General features: G+C 40.6%; 2 protein-coding genes across 8 annotated transcripts in view; both read right to left on the minus strand.

The window, feature by feature from the left end:
- Positions 1–21,538, minus strand: part of STRN (striatin) — a 63,677-nt gene extending 42,139 nt beyond the window's left edge. For 2 of the 6 annotated variants that reach the window (XM_061365846.1, XM_061365849.1), the window contains exons 1-2: positions 21,043–21,538; positions 8,156–8,259 (exon numbers count right to left, since the gene is read on the minus strand). In XM_061365846.1, coding sequence (XP_061221830.1) covers positions 8,156–8,259; positions 21,043–21,345 — 407 coding nt within the window. In that variant the 5' untranslated portion in view covers positions 21,346–21,538. Of the gene's footprint in view, positions 1–5,078; positions 5,378–8,155; positions 8,260–21,042 lie in introns of those variants that run through there. The other 4 variants (XM_061365848.1, XM_061365845.1, XM_061365847.1 and 1 more) reach the window with 3 other exon arrangements.
- Positions 21,539–24,457: 2,919 nt separating this feature from the next.
- HEATR5B (HEAT repeat containing 5B) overlaps positions 24,458–27,476 on the minus strand; it is a 51,240-nt gene continuing 48,221 nt past the window's right edge. For both annotated transcript variants that reach the window (XM_061365871.1, XM_061365872.1), the window contains 2 exons: positions 26,340–26,553; positions 24,458–25,437 (listed from right to left, as the gene is read on the minus strand). In XM_061365871.1, coding sequence (XP_061221855.1) covers positions 25,133–25,437; positions 26,340–26,553 — 519 coding nt within the window. In that variant the 3' untranslated portion in view covers positions 24,458–25,132. The remainder of the gene's footprint in view (positions 25,438–26,339; positions 26,554–27,476) is intronic.

Here is a 27,476-nt window from a genome sequence, read left to right on the forward strand (position 1 = left end):
AAAAAAGAAGCAAACAAAATCCCATCAAAACCCCTCACATACACCAACACGAAAATGGGCTTCATTAGCTCCACTACACACAAGGGAACTCTTCCACTTAAAATGTTTTTTTTTTCTAAATTAATGGGTGTGACACTTCATAATTGTACAGGCCAAGTCTCACTAAGCTCGAATGACTGTATCAAGAATGACTGTAGGTAATGTTTTCAAATTACCTGCACCTCTTGATTGCTTCTCAGACATTTTTATTGCATTACTGGGGGATTTTTTTGCCTTTTCCCATTTCATTAAGAAAACTCATTACTTCTGACAAAATGGTGCTGTGGGAAGCAATGCTTGGTAGTTATTATGCTTTGGTATAGACAGTACTAGTTTCCTACTAATCCAACTGCCTTTTAATTATAATAAAAATTTAATTCTGGATGAGAAGGGTAAAGGCAGACTGAAGAAATGCACAGCAGCAATGACAGATGAAGGAACTGACTTGCTCCTCAAGAGCCAGGGCCCTAAGCTTTAACTCAGCTGAGCAACAACCATCAATAAAAGGAGAAAGGATGCACTTGAAATACATTAACATCAACAGGGATAAACATGTTGGTCAGTAGAGAAGAGAATAACTAAGAATGTAATAAAATTAAAGCTGAATGCTCAATCAAAATATTTATCTTTCCTTTTCCAGCTGTTTTCTACATCTAACTGGCAGAGACATGTTCCCTTGGTAAAACAACTGCATTTCATTATCATTAAATACTGATGCTATATATACTTTTTCCCCCCACCATCACTAATAAAAAGCAATAACTAATCAAGAACTAGGAAATCCTCTACTCTGTGATTAACCTACCTCACCAATTATAAACACTTTGTCAAAAACTTCCAATTTTTATGCAGTCATCAATTCAAATGACCCTAATGTTTAATCTATTGTGATTTGACTTATCAAAAGTGAGTAAGCATTAATACTCGGATTTGGATTAGTGACCTATACTGTGCTCAATTCCTGCCAATAATTTCAGACAGCAGTTAGTTCTGTGGCATGAAGTACTTGCATGAAGCTCTTGGGTCTTATACGAAGTTCCATTATCCTCTATGCATTCACTAATTTTATGGTCAAAATTTTGTTAGTAGTTCTCACCCTAAGAACCAAAGTAAAATGTTTGCTATGTTAACAGAAAGGATTTTTCCTTGTATCCTTCTTATTCCCCAGAACTCTCACCTGCTGCCCGAAATCCATTTTTTAAAGATTCAGCCTGCATTTTTTTAAGCTTCCTAGTATATTTACCCTAATCTGTTAAATCTGTGTATGTTCATTTTCAATTTTTTTCCCCACTTAAATCAACAATAATATTCTTCTTTCTGCTTACTGAAGTCTTCCCTGCTCATTAAAGGCATTATAAAGTCAGTTCAGCAAAGTGAGATTATTCATCCTATCCCCATTCTAAACTAGTAACAGCGGGATTTTTTAACTCATAATGCAACAGTTTTAAAAGGCTTTGTTGGTATGCTTTACTTCAAGAGGATAATCCAGATTACATGGGTTTGTATACCACTGGCCCTTAAATTTATCTGATTGAGATTTCATCTTTCAGAAGATTTAAGTTTGCGTATCACACGCAGAGACCAATAGAACTACAGATCAGCAGTCCTAACAAAGGTGGGCGATTGAAGAGCTGATAATCCCAAAAAGCAATCCTTTTTTTTAATATTTCTGGGAAAGTTAAAACCAAAAAGCCATAGACAGACTTTTACCTCCACAGTATGACCAAAAAAAAAAAAAAAAAAAAAAAAAATGCTAATATCAAGCTAAATAGGGAATTGCTGGGTATGCTCAAGTGGAAGAGAAGAGTTTACAGGTCATGGAAGGAAGGGCTGGCCACTTGGGAAGAATATAAGGCTGCTGCTAGAGGATGTAGGAAAGCTGCTAGGATGACTAAGGCCTCCTTGGAATTAAAGCTGGCGAGAGGGGTCAAGGACAGCAGAAAGAGCTTTTTCAAATACATGGCAGGTAAAACTAACACCAGAGGCAATGTAGGCCCGCTGATGAACGGGACGGGTGCCCTGGTGACAGAAGATACAGAGATGGCAGAGTTACTGAATGCCTTCTTTGTCTCTGTCTACTCTGCTGGAGGCAGTCCTGAAGAGCCCTGTACCGCTGAGACCTCAGATGAAGACAGGTCAACGGAGCGGTCTGCCTTAGTCGATGAGGAATGGGTTAAAGACCAGTTGAGCAATCTGGACATCCATAAATCCATGGGTCCAGATGGGATGCACCCGCGGGTGCTGAGGGAACTGGCGGAGGTCATTGCTAGACCACTCTCCATCATCTTTACCAAGTCTTGGGAAACGGGAGAGGTGCCTGAGGACTGGAGGAAAGCAAATGTCACTCCTGTCTTCAAAAAGGGCAAGAAGGAGGACCCGGGTAACTATAGACCGGTTAGCCTCACCTCCATTCCTGGGAAAGTGATGGAACACCTTATCCTTGGTGCCATCTTAAGGCATATCAAGGATAAGAGGGTTATGAGGAGCAGTCAACATGGCTTCACCAAGGGGAAATCATGCTTGACCAATCTCGTAGCCTTTTATGAGGAAATAACACGATGGATGGATGATGGCAGAGAGGTGGATGTGGTCTACCTTGACTTCAGCAAAGCATTCGACACAGTCTCCCACAGCATCCTCACAGCTAAATTGAGGAAGTGTGGTCTGGATGATCGGGTAGTGAGGTGGACTGTGAACTGGCTGAAGGAGAGAAGCCAGAGAGTTGTAGTCTATGGGGCGGAGTCTAGTTGGAGGCCTGTATCTAGTGGAGTGCCTCAAGGGTCGGTACTGGGACCAGTATTATTTAATATATTCATCAATGATTTAGATGAGGGAATTGAGTGTACTATCAGCAAGTTTGCTGATGACACTAAGCTGGGAGGAGTGGCCGACACGCCAGAAGGCTGTGCTGCCATCCAGAGGGACCTGGACAGGCTGGAGAGTTGGGCAGGGAATAACTTGATGAAATATAACAAGGGAAAGTGTAGAGTCCTGCATCTGGGCAGAAACAACCCCAGGTTCCAGTATAGATTGGGGAACGACCTGTTAGAGAGCAGTGTAGGGGAGAGGGACCTGGGGGTCCTGGTGGACGACAGGGTGACCATGAGCCGACACTGTGCCCTTGTGGCCAAGAAGGCCAATGGCATCCTGGGTTGTATTAGAAGGGGGGTGGTTAGTAGGTCGAGAGAGGTCCTCCTTCCCCTCTACTCAGCCCTGGTGAGACCTCATCTGGAATATTGTGTCCAGTTCTGGGCCCCTCAGTTTAAGAAGGACAGGGACCTGCTGGAGAGAGTCCAGCGCAGGGCAACTAAGATGATTAAGGGAGTGGAGCATCTCCCTTATGAGGAAAGACTGAGGGAGCTGGGTCTCTATAGTTTGGAGGAGACTGAGGGGTGACCTTATTAGTGTATATAAATATATAAAGGGGGAGTGGTACGAGGATGGAGCCAGGCTCTTCTCAGTGGCAAACAATGATAGGACAAAGGGCAATGGGTACAAACTGGAACACAAGAGGTTCCAGTTAAACTTGAGAAGAAACTTCTTCTCAGTGAGGGTGACGGAACACTGGAACAGGCTGCCCAGGGAGGTTGTGGAGTCTCCTTCTTTGGAGACATTCAAAACCCGCCTGGACACGTTCCTGTGTAACCTTATCTAGGTGTTCCTGCTCCGGCAGGGGGATTGGACTAGATGATCTTTTGAGGTCCCTTCCAATCTCTAACATACTGTGATACTGTGAGCTCAAACCTGCAATAAGAATCAATAAGTATAAATTCAAGTATCTGAGCAAGACACCGGTCAGATGTGAAACAGAAACATGAATACCATGTCAGAGTACCTGACCTGCTGAACTCTCTTTCAGCTACAGTCAGCTTCTGAAGTTCGGAGTAATATTGAAAGAAAAAAAAAAAAATCAATACAGACAGCAGCTAGCAGTCCATCAAGGAAGTTATTTTCTATCCTTCTTCAGACAGCTTCTATAAGATTTGTTACTAGAACTTTCCTACTGCGCAGCTGGAAATGTCACAGGTTTGAAAGACAATCTTCTTTCTAAAGCACACTAAGGAAAGGGCTCAACACAACAAGTCAGACTCCAAGACTAGAAAAGGCAGTCTTGACTATTTAGTTATGCATACTGCAATCAAAGGCTACCTTCTCATAAAATAAGCTAATTCTTTTCTATACAAATTCTGAATGCATCTTACTCCATTAGCATGTTTATAGTTTATCTATTTCTACAGTAACAGTGTCTCCTGACCACTTGTCATGCTTAATTTCTCTGCTTTTTCAGAAATCACAGTTGACTTATTAACAGTTTTGAACTGGTCCTTTCCACTTCACATTGAACTCCAGCTCATACATCACAGCAGTGAGATACTATTATCACAAAAAAAGAGCATATGCATTTTTTCTGTAAACAAGTTAAAGAAAAATCAAAACTTCTCCAACCATTGTATCATCTGGTCAAAAACAAGGACAGTGGTTTCGAGGTAGGGGAAGAAGAAGGAAAACAGATCACAAAAGATGAGCCTTTACTATCTGAAGCTTGTTCAACTCAGATCATGTGCCCTCAATTTCCAAATATTATTAATAGTATGCAGGGACTGAAAAATTACTTTAGAATAACCAGCTGAAATATACAACTTTATATAAGGCAATCTTCCATCAGGAAACTAACCTTCAATTTGTTTGGAAGAAAGCTATTTTGGAGCTGTGAAACTTCATTAGTGGGTAGATGCCCTTAACTCAGATAAATATGAAAATTACTACTGTGTTGGCTTTTGCACTTCATTACACAATTCTGCTTTTATGATTGGCAATATTTTCTTTAAACTATGTGTCTTCTATACAAACAGTGCTTGGAGACATCCAACATGGCTGCCACAACACTTCAAGAGTTGCTTGGGGAACGTTTAAAGCTTGCATGCGTCTAAGTTTCCTAAAACTAAGAGCAGTGAAACTTTTTTGAATACTTCACACAGAAACAAGTTTGGTCCCGATCAAAAAAGGCCATTATTTCTTGGAAATATCTGTCGCCAGACCTGAAGCATCTGATCCAGCTGTGCTGAGGGAGCCTGCCAAAACATCCGCAGAAGATCTAGGAGCTGCCGCCAAACCAAGAGACATAAACAAGAACGATTGCCAGGAACAGCACAGCGAGATATTCTGCCCAGGGAAGAAGGCGCCAGCCTTACAATGATCAGACACACCAGTGCTGAAAACAACATAAAATTAAATCTAGGGTTTCTAGAGACATGGCTCAGGAGTCCAGTTCTTTGTTCAAAATACGTTAAAACAGGAAATGAGCTAGACTAGATGAAACAGGACATGTACTTGAGAGAAGCAGTACTACATTACAGATAGCTCCTAAAAAATCCAGAGGAAACAATGCCATTTACTGGTGGTGGACAAAGTATTGATAAAGTAATAAAAAGTAACCCTCAACTGTGAACAGCTTCACACTGCAGTCTACTGAATGTTGGCAAAACTACATCAAAACCGCTGTTGGAAAGTGATATTGCTTAACTATTAGGTACCTCCTCCTAAGCTTTTTGCTACTTAAGTGTATTAAGACTATTCAGCAGAAATAATTGGGCTTCCTATACACACAAGGAAAAGGTAATCCTTAAAGATCATCTACTTCCAAACCCCCTACTGTGGGCAGGGGCCCCTTCCACTAGACCAGGTTGCTCAAGGCCCCACCCAACCTGCCCTTGAACACTTCCAGTGATGGGGCAGCCACAACTTCTCTGGGTAACCTGTTCCACTGTCTCACCACACTCAAAGTAAGTAAATCTGTAAGTAAAACTCATGTTCCACCTTACCCAATACAGAATTACATTAAGTTCTCATCTAGTGGCACAATGACAATGCTTCCAAAGTTTTTTATTTATTGCAAACTTTGAAAATATTTGGCTGATAAAAGAAATGCTGAACACCTATTATATAGAATATATCCTCCCACCCACACCAACCTTCCCCTAACATGACCAGAGCTCCTCCTACCTTGTAGGATTTTCATTTTCCAGCTCCAAGATCCCAATGGATAAAACCAGCACTCCAATTGGCTATTGCCTGACCCAGCCAATGACTGATTGAAGAAAATGCTGGGAAAGGGAGCAGGGCTTGCAAGCTCACTATGTTGTCATTCTTTTAAGCATCAAGCTAGAACACTGCCGAGAGACACTTCCAGCAGAAATACAAAACTTCCTTCAGAAACTGGCAAATAATAATGCTGTTCAAAACCACAAACTCATCAATAGCTGTCCCTAGCACACACCATTCACAAGAATCACATTTACTTTATAAACTATTGCACACCCATACTGAAGCTGTCAAACTGGATCAGATCAGCTGACAGTAGCCTACTGACCTTAGAAGCCAAAGATAATACCATACACTGTATGTAAAACTGTGTAAAAACTGTTAATATGAAACCACAATATTTTTTCCTAATCCTGACAGTGACTGCTGCATTAGCTTTTAAATGTCTTAATTTAGACGGATTTTACTGAATTCAACAAGGGGACCATTTCACAGTCCACAGAAGTTGGATTTTTTATTTATATTTTTTAATCTTACAAAGCTTCTTTGATAACACACAGAAATGTATTAATACAGTCTAATAATTTTAGATAAATTGCTAATGTATTTACATTTATGTGGGTTATGAACATGAAGCACTAGAGATATCCCTAAGTAACGAGAAATAGCTCCCCCAGTTTTGAAATACATAAATCTTACTGAATTTACATGCCTTAGAGCTTATCTTTAACTGCACAAGAACATACTTCATTGCCTCTGTCTTTTTTAAGTGACTCCAACCTTCACAATTATGCATCAAATGTATACATAATGAAGATTGCTGTTTACAGCTGTGCAAAGGCTTACATTTGGTATCTTTCTGTGCTATTTGATATACAATCACTACCATAGCAAGGCATGGGCAAAAAGGTTCTCTACCTTAAGCATTCCTCTAAAAAGTCCATAAAGGTGAAGCAAGCATGCTGCAGCCCTGAGGCTACTCATGGCCAAGAAACCTGGCTGGAACTCCACGCTAGCAGATATATTGGTTGCTACCATCAAGAGCTAAACTGGATAGTACAAGGTACATCTCACGTCCTAAAGCAGCCCATGTAAGATGAACAAATCTAAATGCAATCCAGCAATGTACAACTATTAGTACCCCTTTAAAGTTATCTAGCAGCAATATGCTATTCATCATTTGTATATGTGTATATTTTTAATCTTATTTCTACTAATACAAACTATTTAAAAGACATTTATTTACTGGTATCTCATTAAAGTAGGAATTATCTGATAGGAAAATGGTATGTAAGCAATGATTGCTTTGCAGTAGTACTGTAAATACACTGTTTCATCAAAAAATTTTAAAGGACATTTTACTGATAAAATTTTTTAAAACTAACTTGGCCAAAAAAAAAATCAAAATAAAATCAGTTGAATAGAAAGAATTCTGGAAACATGGTAAACAATCCAGTTCATTTATCTCAGAGTTTAGAACAACAGGAAAGCATACATAAGAATAAAATTATGTATGTCTCCTATGTAAAGGAGACTGGGGACTTCTTCTGAAATCCCCATGAACAAAGAAACAGACATCTGATTAACCAGTAAACATGAACATTTTTTTACCCCTCACACTATTAGCCTCCAGAAGATATTCCTGTAAAGTCTATTCTACTGAAAAGATTAAAAACGTAGCAAGATTAAAAACTAGCAATCACTAGACTGAAGACAGTTACTCAAGATTTCGGTTATCAAGAGATTATTAAACAAAGCTAGTACTTTGAACAAAAAGCAAATACACTGTAGTTGTGGAGTATAATCTGTACAAGTGTAATTTTACCAAGGAAAAAGTATTCATGACTGATCAACCAAGGGTTTTATTTGCATATTTTTTTAGCCATGCTGTGTTAGCTATTGGTTTTACTATAGACATTTATACCAAAAAGTTTATTTAGTATAACAAGATTTATCGGTTTGAGAACTGAATATATACAGAAGAAATAAGTCTTATTTTTGTCAAGTACAAAGGCAAAAGAAGTAGCTGTGTTCAGAATCTCTTCACCATGTACCCAGCACTAAAGCAGCGTACCTTTCCTGCTTAAGCGCATATTCCAGCATTTTGATCCTTCGCACTAGATCCTTCTTCAGATTTTCCTGTCCTTTCCTTTCACCTTGAAGAAAGGCGATCTGGGCCTGCAAAAGGAAGTCTACAGTTTAGTATCTACTTTCTCAAAACCATCCAGCATAACTCTTGAGTGTGTGCCTCCCCAAGTTATTTTAATGAATTTTAAAATTAATTTGTACTGTTTAAAAGAAATTGGCTTACTGTGTTTCATAAACAGTAAACACACAAAGCACTGCACACATAACCCTTCTAGACTGCATGTGCATTACAGATAAAAAGGAATAAAAAAAATAAATAAAGCAATTTTAGTTTGTTCTAGTTTGTTTGACAGCATTTATCTCCTCTCTTGACTAAACATTTAATAGAGGATAAGGAACAGACAAGTGTACAAAAAGCCCTCAGGAGATAAAAAGTATTTACCAACAATAAGCAGAAGACAGTATTTCTGCTCACTAACTGAAGCAGTATATAATTAGTGTACTGTTGTATAGATAGATGTTACATCCATGCTACTAGTGAAAGAAATGACGTACAGCACGTTCAGCCGAAAGAAAGATAAAACCCTGCTTATAACAAAGTGCTAAGTGCTATTTGTAATTCTAAAATAGGTGAAAGAAAGCTCTCAAGAAATACTGCAATTAAGAGGGAGAAAAAAATGGAAAACAGGAAAAGGTATTTTGGTGAGAGAGATGAGGAGAGAAATGGTACAGAAGTAAATAAAACTGGAAAACAGACACCTAACCTTTATCAACTCATAGCAGAGTATTTAGTTGCCTGTGAAAAATCTCCTTCAAATAGTATAAAAGATATCTATTCCTAGTCATAAAGGCAGAACTATGTGATTTTGTATCTCATGCTCAAATCATGTACGCTGTAAGAGGTAGGCTCTTGTGCTCTCTCAACTCCTAAATACTCTCAGAACTCAGACAAAGTGAATTTTACTCCAAAAGGCCATTTGCTGGTGGCCAGCTATAGCAGCTGCTCTAGAATATGACACAAGCTGACATAATTCCATTGCTCAAGTACAGCCAGTAAACAGCCTGACAGACACCTGAAGAATCCTTAACCACCAGTCAGCAACTAGAGCAGCCAGATTACGATGACTGAAAAACACTGGCTACTTTCCAATGAAGCTGATCTTCACCTTCAGTTAGGGAAATGCATTTGCCAAAAAACTCTCAGCTGAATCAAAAGTTCTCTGTCACTGGCATCAAGCTTCTCCTCAACACTCAAACAGGGATGAACAAAGAACTACAACTGAATCTAACATTCACAGATTTAGAGAAAGGCACAGAAGAAAAGACATGCTGGCACTGGGAGTCAGCACTTCCTACCCTGAAGAATGTGCAAGAAGCATGTCAACTCAACAAGGTCACCATCCCTCCCAGTAATAAGAGGAACACCTCAACCACACACAACTTAAGTTTGCAGTAACTGTACAGACACAAAGATTATAATGCGTATATAACTAGTGCACTGTGGTAGTGATTCCTGCCTCCCTGCCTCTGAATAGGTTCAGCAGAAATAAACCAGTAGCCTTCTAGCCAAAAAGTGAGAGAACATCAAAGCACACTATTTGGCTGGAACGAAAGATCACCAATGCCATCACATCACAAGCTAAAGTGATCTATGAGGTGATCTGCTGTCTGCAAGCACAGTTCTATGAGGTGACCTGCTGTCTGTCTCACCAAGAACAAACTGACTGAACAGACTGGAATGAAGCATATTTACCCATCAGATCGGCAAAGGATAGACAGTAATGGACTGGCTTACGCACTGCTCTACCTCAGAGGTTAAACCAGCATTACCATGCTAACAATTGAGGTTAAAGTCATCTTTCGTTGGTAGTAGCCTAAACAAAGAAAAAAATTTGCAACTTCTCAGTAGTTTTCACAGCTTACTTCTGTGGAAAGACAGACACGAATGGATTTGATTAAGAAGTATCACACAACACTGCCTTTATGTGAAAATGAGCAGAGTCAGCTTCCAATACAAAGCAGGCCTGGCTTCGTGACTTGTCTGACTAACCATTTGAGAACCAAAACACAAACTGTCACCAGAAGCTTCTTAAGCACGTAAAATAACATGAATTATGTTCTTAACTCTACCTGTGGAGCTGAAACACCTTATGATTCAACATGAAGGAAAAGGGGCCACCAAAAGTCTGTATGTATCACACATACATTGCACAGGAAGGAGAGCACTGGAAGAAATATTGATTCTTTGGACATCTTTTATTGTCAGTGGCATGCCACTGCTCTTACTGATGCTGTATAACTTTTCTTTTTTCCAGACTTTCAAGAAATCCTTGCGTTTCTTACTCCAAAAGCATGCAGCAACAACGGAGTGGAATCCACAGCCCAAGAGCCACCTCTGCAGCCCTATACAAGCTTATTGCCAGGATATTTCAAGGTTACTATATGATTCACAGATCAGTAGTTTTACTGGCAAATCAAGAAACAGACAAGTGCACCAGAGGGCTTGTGAGTAATATTGCTCTTTCCTTGGAGGCTGCGCAGTTTCTAGTGTAGCTTGTTCATGCTTTGCTTCTGAGTAGTATCCTTATGTAATAAGGATGTAAAAAATAATACTCATCGTTTTTGAGAAATTCTGGCTCTGAAAATGAGACTGCTTACATTTTCATAACAAAAAGAGAATATCCCCCCCCTCTTTCACACAGGATGTTAGCAACCCTTATTCCTCATTTATATAAATACTGGGTAATTACAACTAATCAGCATCAGTTATACATGTAAGCTCAAATTTTATTTAATTTTTTTTTTATTTTTAATTATAATATTCAGGGTTATTTGTAATGCACATTAGGATAACATCAAAATAGTAACTGAAATACTATACTAACAATAATACTGTAACAGTCTATATGTCATAAGCAGTTTTCATTCTTTACAATGTTTGGCATTTAACTGAAAATATGCAGAGAAATCTAAATGTTCATACCATACCTGAAAAAAAAGGAGTATAAATGAAAACTGAATAAATTAATACACTGAGTTTAGATATTTAACATGACAGATTATGAGATCTAGAAGTATTTTCTTAGTCTCTAGAGCAAAATGGTTGTAACTTCGGGATCACTATTTAGCCAACACCTGTCTAAATGTTTGGGCAAACATTTAAAGTGTAAGAGGTTTGGGTTTAAACACAACAAAAAGCAAAACTGAACTGTACAACTACAGTCTTCGTACAATTCGGACATAAATGGAAGAATTTTATCAATATATTGAGACTCCACAGGCCATTTTCCATAGTTGCAGCTTCAGTACAAGTCAAATCTGAAGCCTGCGCTACCTGAGGGAGTCAGATAGCAGAGGAGGATTGCTTCTGGTTGGAACAATCTGCAGCACAGTTCTATCCCTGTGCTTTGGCCACTCATGGGTAGGTTTGATAAAAATCTCAAGAATTCACAAACAGGTTCAGCCACACTGACCTCCTAACTAATAGGGTTAAAATGCATCAAGTTGTAAGCTAGTCATCCCAACCCTCAAAACTGCCTACAGGGGATCACACAAAAACTCGTATTGTTCCTGGCCTTTGGGTGGGGCACATCAACTGGCTGGCCCTGTTGGCACTGCAAAGAGGAATCAAGGCAGTACCCACCTTGAGTTTATTCCAGGCTAAGTGCTACAAGAGCCTATATTACAGCTCAACTGTGAGATTAAAATCAAGAGTCAGGAGGGAAAATAAATATAAAAATAAAAACCAGAGAGCAGTGGGAAGAGATGACTGGAACATGTAGCTACAATTAGATTGTCCAGGATTTACACACCCCTCCCCACCCCACCCCCACTTTATCTTACTGAAGTTTTTTAACTGCAACAAAAACTTTTTTTGCCAATCGTATCCTGGGCTGCATTAAAAGGAGTGTGACCAGCAGGCTGAAGAAGATGATCCTGCCCCTCTACTCTGCTCTTGTGCGACCGCACTTGGAGTATTGTGTCCTAAACATAAGAAGGACATGGAGCAAGTGCAGAGGAGGACCATGAGGAGATCTCATAGCAGCCTTCCAGTATCTGAAGGGGGCCTACAAGGATGCTGGTGAGGGACTCTTCATTAGGGACTGTAGTGATAGGCCAAGGGATAACGAGTTAAAACTTAAACAGGGGAAGTTTAGGTTAGATATAAGGAAGAAGTTCTTTACTGTGAGGGCGGTGAGGCACTGGAATGGGTTGCCCAAGGAAGTTGGAAATGCTTCATCCCTGGCAGCATTCGAGGCCAGGCTGGACAGAGCCTTGAGTGACACGGTCTAGTGTGTGGTATCCCTGCCCATTGCAGGAGGGTTGGAACTAGATGATCTTAAGGTCCTTTCCAACCCTAGCTATTCTATGATTCTATGATTTATGTACTTAAGAATTTCATGCACATCCAGTCTAAATTTATAGCACTGTAGCTATCTTAACTATTCCACTTCTTTACCAGGAGATTTTTAAAATAACATTCATTCTTATGTTAAAAATACTATCACAGGCAACAACATTTTTTGTTTTAAGAAATTCCCCAAAGGACTCTAAGGTCACATTAGGGTGAAGTGGACAAAAGGGTGAGGAAACTTTTAGATAGCACCTAAATATTTACCCTGAACAGAAAATGTTTAGAAAGAAACAACACTATGGCTCCTAAATAAGTGACGCATGTTTAGTATCAACTTCTAGCAGTTCCTGAATTTTACAGCTATTTTAAGTTAAAAAGTGATTTATTCTTAAGACTCAAGAACTAATAAAAGCCTTTCCATTTTCTTTTTTAAAATATTTATCTTAATATTTTAAAAGAAACCTCACTTCAAATTTATGAGCACTTGAAGGTCCACAGGTATCAACTGACAAAGTAAGAGCTGTTAAGATGCACAATTCTGTATATTCTGCTTCTAATTCAACAAGGTCTTCACAGGCTGAGAGAAAAAGAATAAGAGAGGAAAAAAAACTGCAAAAAAAAGCATTGCAAAAAACCACGTAGATAGCTAAAATAACTAAATACATTATACAGATGAATCAGCCTGGAACAGTTGTACTAATCGGTCTACCAAGATCTGCAGGCTGCCAGGGTGCTCAGTATTTTAGATTATACTTGGTTCACTGAAGTGCAACATATTTTAGTATATTTGTAAATAAGTGTAGGTGTGCCTAGGGTTGAGAAGATGAGATTAAAAACAGGTACAGGGGAGGGAGGAAAGGAATTATCAGTGGTCTAGTGCAACTGGCAAACAATATTTCAGGTACCATACTTAACATCGCAACACACACCTACTAGCACTCCAGGCCAAGAGAGGCTAAGAAGCTTCTCTAAGTGCCTGCAGCCATTTAAGATAACACAAAACTGAAGTGAGGCCACAGGCTGAAACAAGTGGCAGGCACTGAGGTGTATTTAGCTTCACCCTGCAGAGGAGTACTTCATCCCATTTATCACCTGCATACTGACGCTGGACGATAGCGCCTCGTGGGACTGACGCACAGCACTATCTGCTCCTGGCAAATTATTTTTGTTGGACTTCTCAGAGGTGTCCTAAAACTAGTGTCAGAGCTAAGACCTGAGAAAACTGAACCATCCAAAAGAGATCAAAGATTTAGCTTATGGTAAAAAAAGACGGTTCATGAAGCCATTAACTTACAGTCTTTACCTTTCTGTAAAGACTGAAAAACAACTTTTTATCAGTGAATTAAAAACTCAAAAAGATCATCCAGAATCAAAAATTACTTAGTAATTACTAATTTACGCATCTCAACCAAAAGGAAGGCTCCTCTTTACTTGGCAGATCTCTGTTCAGAGAGTCTTTCCCCACTCTTCAGTGCTGCATTTCATTGTTCTAACAACTGCAAACTCAGCAAAATTACTGAGCTGGCCAAACAATACATACTCAGCTTATTTAATACTTCTTCATAAGCTAAATTTTCCTGTAAATTTTTGTAGCACACTTAAGTGGCGAGTGTTAACCTTTCTTTTTGTTTCAAAAAACATCCAGGAGCATGCTCGACGTAGACTGATGCAAGGACAAAAAAAGGGCAAATTCTAAACGTGATGCAACTCTACAGGCAACATTGCAATGACATGTCACAAAATAATCACATATTATGAACTGGAGCCCAAATTGTAAACCCTCAAATATAATTCCCTTCCACGTGCTGTACAGGAAAGGCAGAAAGGCAGCGACCGCAGTCAATACCAGGACTGATAAATAGACTTATGGCCCACATTTCAACTGAGACAATGGAAGTTCACAGGCTGAATGAATCATTTGGGGTACAGCAGGACAAGGGAAAAGAAATCTGGAGGAGATTTTTAGATTTGGCTTTAGTAACAAAGCACAGACTGAACCAGACTTGACCACACAAGCACTTGCAGAGGCAATGAGCAGACTTTCATTTCTTGCTCCTTCAGCCAGGAGCAGCTTCTTGTATTCAAGCATGCTGGACCAACCTGAACTTCCTGGAGCACCAGGTGAAACAGGTACAAAAGTAACTGAATTTGTTCTTACCTCCTGTTCACAACCTTGGCTATGAGTATCGTGCATGCCATTTCCCCTTTCGCCCCCCCCAATGCTTTTGCAATCCTGCCCTATGTGACTGCCCTAAAGGGAAACATATTCCTGGCTAAGAGCAGAAGAAATGCAGTCTTTCCACACTGCAATCTCAAATTAACTTGTCACTCAGTTATTTTCAAAATATTTAATATTAGTTAGCACACAGCAAACTTCAAATAGGAAAAGAATCCATCTACAGGCTCATACAGAACCAGTCATATGATTAAGTTCCCAGTTCAGAGTATTTCCACAGTTAAGAGTATTTTTATTTCTAGTGCATTGTCTGCAAAGCTTGGATCCTGAGCACTCCAAAGTGATTCAGAAAAGCTGTTTCAAGTATCTAAGCATTTCTCAGCATTTAAAAATAAAAAATAACAATTCTTCATCTACATCTAAGTCAGCTCTTGCCACTTTCTAGCTAAGGAACTTAGAAAGGAGGACCTGACAAGGCCTGGCATTCTTGTGAAACCAAATATGCAAGTAGGTTGCTGACCAATACCTATTTTCTTGGAAAACTGCTTATAGATATCAATTTTAGTTGAGGCTTGGCATTTGTATAGCCTTAGTTCTTTCAGCACCAAATTAAGATGGAGCAAAAGTCTCTGGAGAGGCATGTGATCTTCCTTGGGGAATTTTACACAGCCTGCTCTAGAATTAGTAAATAAAGTTTCAGTGTCTACTGAAATGTCAAAAAAGGCTGAGTTATATTTGAACCTTTTTGTGCAAAGTTACTTAGTTTCTTTAGTGCAAAGTTACTTAGCCCCGATGCAATAAAACTTGACACAAGCCAAGACCTTCAGCAGAAAAAGGAGGACTACAGCTGGACTAGAACACAGAGATACCAATTTGAATTTTAACTGTGTACTAGTAAAACACATCGGGTGCTTCACCATATGCTAACCTGACACTGAAAAACAGTTTTCTGCCTAGAACGTAACAACTTACTCCATTTTTGCTTAATTCAACAGTTCTATAGCAAATCATGAAAATCTGAAAATCCACTTCTTTTAGAAAGTATATCTTTCTGTGAAAATGTTTGCACCACTTGGAGACAATGTAACATTGCAAAAGTCTGTCCTATCATGCTACACCAGTATTTACAGCGCTTAGAGTTAGGCCAATTTAAAAAACAAATTTTCATTACATTTAAAGTAAATTGCAGGTTTAACAGATGGGAGAAGAATGGGAAAATCTGATGCTGGGAAAAACTCGGATCATTTATGCAATTAAAATAAAAATAATCAAATTACTTCAAAAACCAGGTACAGGCCTGGAAAGAACCAGTCCCATCAGTTTGTTTTTACATTCTACTTCTCTACAGAAGCTATGAATTTCTGTAACACAGTGCTTTCCTCACTGAACATTACTCTCACTAGTCCTCCTGCCTTAAATAAAACAAGCCATGACTGCTTATCAATGAGTATATTGGGATTAGCTGGCAAACATGCATATAAGCAAACAGGAAAGAAAGAGTACAAAAGCTTCTCTTCTTTGCTTCACATGAATTTGGCAACTAGAAAGTCTGCTCAAAGAACTTCACAAAAGAAAGGATATCTGGCAGTCACCAAGACCCTGTTAGCATCATCCTTCCCAACTAAACATGCCGCAGTATTGTGACCATGGCTTACTGTCTTCCACCTTTCTTTTGATTTACCCGACACAGGTGAAACAATAAAGTTGAAAATATTGTCCTTCTGGCATGGAGAGAAATTTAACATTAATCACTGCTTTCTTTGTAATATCTGCCCTGTGAGAAAAATATTTTATCGAAGATTCGCACAGTACTTCTGCCAATTCATATTTCACAGAGAATCCCAGAGATTCAACCCACATCATCAGATTTGACAATCTTACACAAACCTTCTTCAAACTGTATTTTATCTTCTACTCTACTGGCCAACCCAAATACTTTGTTTTCCACAAACTAACTAACTGATTTCATCAACTCCCCGTTCATTGCTTTTTCTCTGAACAATATTTTTCGATTATCCAGCTACCAGAATGATTTTTAAGCAGAAACTTAATCCAACACGAGGACTGTTATCTACAAGTCAACAAACTGTAAATATCAACTATTTCTGAATCAAGTAACGAATGTCCTAAACCATACTATAAATAGCCACAGCCATCTGTCTGATTTGCCCCTTCTCCTCATTACTTTAACTTGTCTGTCTCCAAGGACACAATCTTACCATGTAGCATGCCTGGTTTCAGTGCCTGCCTCTTGCCTCAGAAAAGCAGCAGCAAGGATCTGTGACCCTTTCCCACCCTACCCCACCAAGAGCTAACATTACTAAATCTGACTTCCATAACCAGCCTCAAGTGCTTATCTATTCTTTCCATCACATCCCTCCTTTTACAGTTATTTAACCACATTTTATCTAATTTCATTAACTCTTTCCTATGTAGTGTGGGTTTTTTGTTTTGGTTTGTTTGGGCTGGTTTTTCTTTTTCCTTTTGGCACTGTCTTACAAGGAATATTTTTAACAAAGCTGTGGAAAGACAAGTACATTGTATCCACCCATTCTCAACGATTTCCTTGCAAATCTTTCCAAAAGAAGGTTTACCCAGGGAAAATAATTTTAATTTAATCCTACCAGATCCCACTACTCCAAAGTAGTCTAATATTCTAAAGAAACAGTTATCAGTTAGAAGAAATAAAAACTTTATTAATGAAGGGGACAAGAGCTACAAAATTCCTTAGGAGAATACAGGGTGTCCATACATGCAGTTGCATACGGCATAGTAGTTTGATGCAATTTAGAACATCTGTGAAATGCAGAGAAATGCCAAAGTGTGCAAATCAGCATTTTTGCCATAAAAATGTTTGTCAGAAGCAAAACTTTCCACAACAACATATATGTTGCTTGCAGAGACAAAATTTCTAGTCAAAACAAAATCCATAAACACACATACAGAAGGCTTCCAAGCTCATCCAGCAGCAGAGCTCAACAGCTTTGTCACTTGCTGGGACAAGGACATGCATCGGCAGCACTGCGGGGGTCACTGCCACAGGGCAGAGTCCCCATCACTCTCTCTCAGGGGTGGCAGATGGTTAATTAAAAGGGAAATAACAACTGCAACAGAGAATCATTCCCAACCAGTCAGAATATGTATGGTTAAGGCACGACACCAATATGTGAGGCAGATCAAACCCTGCTTGCCTCCAGCAAAGATACAAATTTCAGAGCCCTGTGCATGCATCTGATCAAAATCTTTGCTATTTTAGGATGGGCTTATCCAATACAACTCTGAAATGTCTTGGAAATATAGTCCAGAAAAATACAGAAAAAAAAAAAAAGCCCTGAAGTTTAAAACTCCTGGAGAACAGGAAACCCCTCCTTGTCAACCCTCCCAAGCAGCTGGTAGAAGAGCATAAGAAAAGGAAAATTACTCATTTCTGAAAAGATACAAAAATAAATTATAATGCTATAAAGCACAGTTTCTGAATACTAAAAGAAGGATGAATAATGTTAGTATTTATTCTAGTGAATTACTTCACAAGGCACCATCCTGAAAGTTCATTCTTAAGATAATTTCTCAATCTGCAGATGACAGGAAGCAAGCATTGCAAGTGAAATATGTAATTAACAGATCAGCATCTAGGGAAATCCCATATGAATCTATTCTTATTTGAAATACACAGATTATTAATAATACTTGCATAGCTGTAAATACTGAAGTCCCTTCACTCTGAATGAGGAAGACTACATAACAGCAGCAACAATAATTTCAAAAGGTTTAAGAAGAGTGATTAGAAAATCAGAGTAAACATGAATATTTGCCAGGGGAAGAAACACATAGACACTTAATAGGAAGAAAAACCTTGGAAAGGCAATATTGACCAGTAACTAAGCACACAGTGAGCTGCCCAACCCACCAACTCACATATGTTATAAACTTGGGCGTGCATCACCTGAACAAGCATCACATAACACAACACAAAGGTACTCAACCTGAATATCACATTTAGTTCCACACAATTAATTACAAGGAAAAGAAAAAGAGAAAATAAAAAGAAGCCCAGAGGAGAGAGAAAGAAACATGGGAAATCACAGGAAGACTGAGTTACAAGGTGTTTGGGAGAGAGGGTATAGCTTAACTAACCAACAGCTACCGAGCAAAAACCATGCAGAGTAATACTGGGGCATAAAGTATCCAAAGTATTTAAAGATCATGGCAGGTAAGAAACTGAAAAAAAAAGAAAAGTCTACCTTTTAGAAACAAGATGAACTGCAAAAAATTAAAACTTTGGCATACTAAGATGACCATACAAAATAAGTCCTCTGCGACACAGCCTCCCAATAAAGTGGATAACCTAACACTGAAATCTATGCTGGATAGAAGTCTTGGATAGAACATTATACTAAAGTATAATCAGAAGCACTGTATCTTTATCTCAGGAGAGAGAAATGGCCAGACCTCAAATTTCCATTATTCTGTTAAACGTTTCCAAACATGGAGGCCAACAAGAGGCTTCAGAAGGAGCACGGAACCGGTTTTTAATTAACACTGCTCAACCTTCAGCTGTACACATACAATTTCTAAAAGCCATCCTGCAGTTGCTGAACCCCTAACACAAACCTCTCACACAGACCTAAGAACATTCAACTGCAAATGGTCACAGCAGACCTTAATGCCTGATGTCTATTGAGAGAGCCAAGAATTTTGCACCTTTCTGAATAGGCCTCCACAGCAGATAAATGCTGTTACAACTCATGGCAATGCCAGCCACAGCTAATTATAACTTTATTGAGATGCTTTGGCAAGAGTCAAAGGCATTCAAGCAAACAATTTGTAATCGGGTTATATTCCCAGTTCTGCCACTGATAACATGTGACTTCAGCAAATAGTTTAAATACTCAGCTTCTTTCCTGTCTTATCCATGACACGTACAAAGCTTTTGAGGCATACTTATGGTTGGAGAAAAGGCACGCTAGCCTCTGTTGAGGGGCACTATAAATATGCCAAGTGTTACTACTATTAATGCACTAGCAGAACTTCTTAGGTCCCTGTAAAACACTTTTTTTTTTTTTCTCCAGATCAGTTTTTTTTGTATTTTTATCAGCTATGAAAAAGATGTCAAGGCATTTATGAGACTCCGCTGGATATATGACACATGATGTTCTTATACATAGCTAAGCTAGTTACTTTCTACATAGTATTTATTGAATGAAGTAAATAGAAACATGATTTAGTTACTAATGAAACTGTCATCGAACCATTGACTTTAAAATAAAAATTACTCTCGTCCTCATGACCACTTCCTTTAAATTCCTACAAGGGAATGCTCAGCAAAGAGTGTTACATCTGCCACTCTTCTGAGAGTGGTTGTTTGATGCTACCATAGAAAGTACAATTAAAAAGATGATATACTTACTAATTAAAAAAGCAAAACCAAACCAAGCAGAGAAGTGGTCTGATTGCTCAACAGTCTCAAGACTCTCTTGATAAAGACAGTACTTTCAATGAAAGCCACAGAAAGCAAAGAGATGATGGGAAGCAAGAGACAAATAAAGGAAACATAAATAGGAAGACAAGTAGACACTTTTCCGTCTCAAATATAGCCAAATGAGAACCAAACTGTGGGCTGGTGGCCATGCGGCCAGCGTTAAGGTTTACAATGGAGATTTAACTTGTAAACAAAGCCAAAGAGGAACGATGGTTGCACTATCGACTGCTACTAATGTAACGTGCCCACCACTGAAGTATCTGACAGTAATGGCTCCAGGCCAGCAGTTCACAAGTTCTTTAACCACGAGATCCCTACCAGTCCTTTAATGCATTAATGAGAGTATCAACCCCACAGCTTTTCAACTGAAAACACTACATAACGTGTCCCACAACACCACAGGAGCTGCAGCCGGTCCCACAGGCCCGACCAGGGGCCCGAGAGCCCGAGGCAGCACCGCGGGCGGGGTGGGGGGAGCCAGAGGCAGCTTTTAACAGTGGGTTATGAAACCGGTGACAAGTTTAGGCGGGCGGCCCTGGAGGGGCACCCGGAAAACTCTGGCGAGGCGACAAGCGCCGTGCGGCAAGCACCCGCTCCCCTCAGGGCCGGCCGCCATGTCACGCCCCTCCGCCCGGCGGCGGGGGGCGGCCGCCCTCTGAGGGAGGGAAATGGCCCCCGGTGGAGCCGGGCAGCCGCTCCCTCACAGGGGAAGGGACAAGGGGGAAGCCAGGGCAACGGGGACGGGCGCTCCCCTCCGGTTGAGGGCCGGATACCCCGGCCCTGCGCAACCGGAGGGGAGCGCCCGCCCGTGCCGGGGTTGGGAAGGTTGGGGAGAGGGGTGTTAAGGGTGGTCGCCAGTGTTACCTGCAGCTCCGCCCGCTCCGCCTCCCACTCTGCGCGCTCCGCCTCGAAGCGGCCCCACTCGTGCTGCAGAAAATGCAGGATGCCCGGTACGCTGTACTGAGCCCGGGACGCCGACACCGGTGCGGCGGCTCCGGAGGCTGAGACCCCTGCGCCGCCTCCTGCTCCTGCTGCCGCCGCGGCAGCCGCTGCTGCCGCCGCCTCGCCCGGCTCCAGCCCTGGCCCGCCCGCCGGTGGCGGCAAAAGCAGGGCATTGTTATTGTTGTTGTTGCTGAAGAAAACGCCGGGTCCCACTTGCTCGTCCATGGCCGGGCCGGGTCTGCCGCGCTCCCCGCCGCCGCCCGCACCCAGCCGCGTCCCGGCAGCAGCAACAACCTGGGCGCGTCCCGCCCGCCGTCACCGCCTGACAGCCGCCCCCGCCGGCTGCTACGGCGGCCCGGAGGAGACAATGCCAGAGAGCGATTCGCCCCGCCACCGCGCCCGGTGTTCTGGGAAATGTAGTCCCGCTGGGTGGCCGGGCAACCCGCGGGGGCAGGGCGGCAATATGTTCTTGATCGCCTTTTTCTCCTACATGCTGCCCTTATTTCGACGAATGGAGTTAATAGCGAGTGAGTCTCACCGCCATGAGGCGTAATCCTGCCGTAGAGACCCGCAAGCTCTGGCAGGGGGCAGCTGGCAACGCAGCCCCCGTCCCGGTCGGCGGGGAGGGGTGAGAATGCCGCGGCCAGAGGGGCAGGGCACGGGTCGATCGAAATCTGCACCCGAGAGCTGGGTTTAAATGGCTTGGGCACACTCGCAGCCTGCGCTGGGGACGTTCGGAGGCATGTGTCTAGCAGCAGTTATACGAGGTCTGGACAGCCCTGCCCTCTCAGCCCTGAGCAGCCCTCGCTCTGACAGTGCTGAAAACTAAATCCATCCCAAGGCTCCAGGTGTTTCTTGAAAATACTTATAAGGGCTGAAAACGACAGCAAGACAGCATTTTTCAGGAATTGCCACACTGCCTCTTCTGCAAGGAAAGGAAAACACAGTACTTTGAGAGCGATGGCGAGGCCCTCAGCTGGGAGCACGAGTTGCCAGCAGTACCATTACCCTCTCCGACTCTTCCGAAAGACACAAAACCACAGATTGGCCCACGTTCCGTGCTACACACGCATTAACACCCGAGGCTTGCTGAAGACAAACACACCACTACCGGCAGGCTTTACTGTAGGAACAAGTGCTAGCAGTGCACCAGAGATGTTGCACGGGTACCGAAGCTGCTGTGGGTGCTGAGAACAAGCCTCAGCGCTGCTCCCTGTGCCCTGTGAGCACCCGCTGCTTGCTGAAGCAGCGCTTCCTGTTTCCTTCTAGCTGTTCTGAAACAGTACTTGCCTGGTTCATAACCCTGCCCGCAGAGCCTGGAGCTGTGGCTGGTGTATGAACTCTTGGCACTTTAGGAAAAAGGGAGAGACAACGAAGGAAGCTTAAAGAGGGCATCACAGAACAGAGGGGCGGACAGGAGTGAAAGCACAGGAGGGGTGTGCTTTTGGGGGACCTGGAAGGGAACTGGGGCAGAACAACAAGGCTCACCCAGAAAGGAAGGAAATGGCAGGGAGAAAGGAAAGACGTGAAGGGGAAACAGAGCAAACAAGCTCCATGAAAAAGATGAAAAAGAGTGACAAAAAATGAACACTACGGGCATTTCAAGTTATTTAGGTTTTTTAATCAATTGATGCCAAAATATTATGTAAAACCACATAGTAATACCTTTAGTACCAGAAGCACACATAAAAGTAAATGAGTACTAAATTGGGGAAGGCTATATACAAATGAAAGCTGTGCATGTTGTATACAGTAACGCGGTATAGAAAGAAAAACCTCTCCCTTCTCCATTCCTGTACACCCATCTAGTGCCATTTTCCCTTTCACTAACTTTTTTCTGCTTTTCTACCAACTTCTTAGATATGCTTGATTGCTGCACTTCCCCCCTCCACTTCACTGAATTTTCAGACATCTTGTAAACTAGAGTGTAACCAAAACATAAAAGCACTGAGATAGTAATTCAGGTAAATACAGAGAAAGTTTCACAAACGAGTCATTAATGACTAGACTACCTCGGGGGTGGTGGGGGGAGAGGGAATCTAGAACAGGTCATAACAATGATTTTCTTAGTTTTACTTGCAAAATTTCTGTGTTCAATTTTGCAGTGAGTTTCCTGACTACTTTCTCTCAAATGTTACACATGTTCAGAACTTCTACAAAATACAGCTTTGTAATGCTGGAAACACTTACTAGAAAAACATATATTGTAATCAACCTAATTCCCACTACTCATACAAAGAGGGAAAAAGTTGTAAAGAGGAAATTACTTTCCTCCTCATTTACGGCATATCAGTTTTACTTTATCTTCTTTACAAGAACAAAAATTGGATTAGAGTATGTACTACTTGTGTCTTCACTTCAGTACTTAACTATTCACTGTGAAAGAAAAACTTTTCCAGTTTTATGTTAAATATTTTCCACACACCAAATACAATAGGGCAAAAGAGCATTTTCTTGTCCTGCATTTTGCATAGATACTCAAAGGTTTATATAAGGTCTTACAGGAAAAGAGACTAGATGAAAATGACTGCAAAAATATTGATCTACAGGTATTTCAGTCAACTATTAATCATATTTGATTCTCTTTACTAGCCTCTGTTATATTTTGGTTGTTGTAGAAGTTTTTTAACATGTGGAATTTACAAAGTATTAAGAAAAACATCAGAAATGAAACTCAACAGGCCTAGCCAAGGCTTCTAGTTACATGGCTTCTCTCTATAAAGCAAAATGTATAGAAGGATCCCTATTGAAGCCCATAAATTCAAGAGCAGTGTCAAAAAAATCAGGTAAGTCAGTCTTGTATACACAAGAAAAGACATGGTTCTGCACTTCTGCCAATAGGAAAGGTGAGGTCTGGCAGCAGACAGACACTGGGAGTCACTGGTTCTGCCCTGTAAGGTTAGCACAGCCCTTGAACTCTAAGCTCCAAAATCTGCAGATCAGACTCACCCAGGTATGAGGGGAAGCCACGTGCTTTCCAAGTAAGAAAAGCTTCATAAGAGAAGAAAAAAAAAGAACGCATGTGTGCTGTTCTCTTAGTCAGTACAGGTGCAAAGTGCTTAAGTAATTTGCCCCTGCAAACTTTATAGAGGACTACAGATGAGATACATCCACAGAGACTAAAATCTTGAAGGAACGTTAAATACCTAGGAGACTGGACAAAGGGTAGAGCACTACATCACCATATTCAATCCCTGTCTGGCAGAACAGGAAGAGTGCCAATACACAGTAGCCTCTGAGGTGCCCTACACCTACAAAAATGCAGTAGCAGGCAGTTCTCTTTATAAACTCAATTTCCAATGCATTCTTTAAAATTTGTCTTAGAAGAGATAGGGGATTAGATTCTTTGCATCCTTTATTAATTTCAAGCATGGAAATCAATCTGAAATAATGTACACCACAAATAAGGACAACTCATTAAGACAGCATGCTTGGTCGATCACCTTGAGAAAGCCTGAAAATTTTCAGCTGTTATTTTTCATGCAAGCTGAAATGATCTACGACTTCTGACAATCCCCTTCCCTACTTCATTTTTAGAAGGAAAAAGTGCATATTCAACACTTGAAATTTCCCATGGTGCATGGTATTTTGTAACAGTTTCCCCCGTTCCCTCTGTCCCCACTGTGTTAGTGTGCTGGCACAACAGTAGGATAACAATCACCAGATCTAAGGAAAAAAAACAAACCAAAAAACCCCCCAAAAAACAAAACCAAAACACTCAAAGGTTTGGAGTAGCTTTTAAAAATAAACATAACTAGTCAGATAATAGGGTTGGGTTTTTTTGTGGATAATTTATAACACAAATTCATAAATATGATCACATTCAATTTCCTAAAAATCTATACAAATACACCACTTCCCTTTTAATGCGTGGATTTCAAGTAATTACACAAAGCTCTATTAGACAGCCTTTCACATACAAATTACACAAAATTACAGACAGATACACAGTAACATCAGGGATAATTTAATGCTTCTGACTACTTAATGGTCCAAAACTAATAAAAGTAATTCAAAAAAAGCTAGTTTTCAGTTTAATTGTTGGGGTGGAATGTACTGTGGGTGGTGGTTGCCTAGCAGCTGCTTTTGCTTTGCTGGCCTGACTTGCTCGGACTGCAGTTTCTAGACGTGTTTTTAATTCAGGAGCAGCTCCCATTACTGTCTTGAAAGCATGTGGGTAAAGTGGACCAATGTGCATTAGATTCTGAAGTGCAAATTCATGAAGATCCTTAGATGCTGTAGATGCAGAAGCAAAGGCATTTTCATTCAGTAAATAGGAGATCAGAGTGGGAACCAGAAGGGCAAGTAACTGGACTCCTAAAAGGGAAAGAAAAAAAAACGTATCATTAAAGAAAACAAAAAATGAATTTTATCAGTTAGTAGACTGATGAGGGTAATTTTGTTTTCAGAACTGACAAGAAACACTGTAATTAAAAGATGATCAAATAGAAAAACAACCCTGAAATTTAGATGGTTTCCTGTCTTTTGGACACTCAAGTCTTTCTTACCAGTATTGTGCTTCAGAATTCTATTACTGTTCATCACAGTTGCTTTGTTTCTGACACTTCTTTAGAGATACCTTTGCACCTTCTGATTGCAGATCACTGATAAGAAATGTACAGTGCCAATCATATTAAAGGATTTCAAAACACTTTTCAGGCAGACAGAAACATTACTCAATTGAATCAGACTATCAGCCTCCCCAGTGAGCGTAAGAGAACTGTGTAAGTGTTCATGGAAAGGTGTCTGCTATATCACTCCATTCTGGAAGATTCCAATCAAAAAAATAGCACCACAGCTGCAGTCAGCTAGCATGACCTAATGAGGCTGACCAGTAAAATTCAATTTCTTGGGTTTTTTAGATAAACTTTGTTCAGCCGGTAGAAGCAACACAAATCGACAAGTCCAACAGTGAGAAAAGGTAAATTTAAATAGTGTGAACTAGTCATTTCCAAACAGAAGAAAACATCGCTCACTACTGCAGTTCATGTTTAGGATTTTTTCCTGCAATCACCAGAAATGCAAAGGCTACAGCATATGATACTGTTTGTGCTATACGAGTCCATGTATACAGAAGTTCTAGTACTGGAATTAGAAATGAACGTTGCATACACATGCTCTATTTGTGACTATGCCATCAAGTTCTTAACTGCAAGATTTCTAATGTTCAATACTGTGCTTTAGCATTACACATTTCTTTAGAAAACAGAAATACTTACTATTCTGCTCTTCACCAAGGGCTACCAGTGTTTCAAGGACTTTAATTCCTTCCTGGACTGCTAGCAGCTCCAGGTTGTTGTTCGGGCGGCTTCTTTCCACAGCTTTCAATTTCTCAACCATGATAGGGGCCAATGAATGAATATATGGAGTTGACAGGGCACGATTGGTGTGTTGAAACACAGAAAGCAGAAGCTGATAACACTTGGCTTGAACCTAAACAAATCAAGATAAATATATTGTCCTGAAAGTTATTTGTTAACTTGGAATTCTAATAAGCTCTTGTTACCTATCTATGCAAGATACATGTGATACCAAAAAAACCCCAACTACTACTAAAGGGGAAGGAAACATCCTGAATAAGAGGAAAGCAGCAACACAGGCATCTGCTAAAATAATATTAGCCCAGTTTTCAATAAAAGGCAGGCCAGTTAGAAAGAACATGCAGGTACTAAATAGCAGTTACAACATGAATTCAGAGACAATAAAGGAATAGTTAATGTCATACAAGTCAGTCACACAGGCCCACAGAGAACTACATCTTTAAGTCTCAGAACCACCAGCACTAATAGACATATCTGCAAAATCATGAAATACTATTCCAATCTCAGAAGGGTAAAACAGCCCATAAAATGACTCAGCTCAAAGTGATCTAATTAACTTGACTATTATTCTAACGCTGTGAGATCACAGTAAGTGATCTTACTACACTAACATCAATCTAAGGCTGTAGCCAGAAGTGGTAGGATTATCCACCCTTCTAGGTCTCCATCTTGTGCTGACAGTACCATAAAAGTATACATGTAGCCATACTGTAAGACAGATCACAGAACCCTCTCCTTGTCTTCCTTCTATTCTCTTTACTCCTCCTCTCTCTCTTACCTGGAAAGTGCAGTTTATAAAGTCAACATTTGGGAAAGTGGTGATCTTGTTTAGATCAACTTACAAATTTTATGTAGGTGTATAAGGATCTCCTTCCAAAATCCCACACAAATAACTCCTTTGGAAATGTAAAGCCCCACAACAAATATGAGGATAAAATATTCCACATGCTTTCAAACTGCACTGTGGGCCCATTAACTGGTGTTGTTAAGCACACGCTGGACAGAAACATTCTAGAGGAATTGTTCGTGAGCACA

This window comes from Neopsephotus bourkii, unplaced genomic scaffold (genome assembly GCF_033783945.1).
Source record: "Neopsephotus bourkii isolate Nb327-2 ecotype Australia unplaced genomic scaffold, CSIRO-AGI_Nbou_v1 NB_1292, whole genome shotgun sequence".
In the NCBI taxonomy this organism is placed as follows: domain Eukaryota; kingdom Metazoa; phylum Chordata; class Aves; order Psittaciformes; family Psittacidae; genus Neopsephotus; species Neopsephotus bourkii.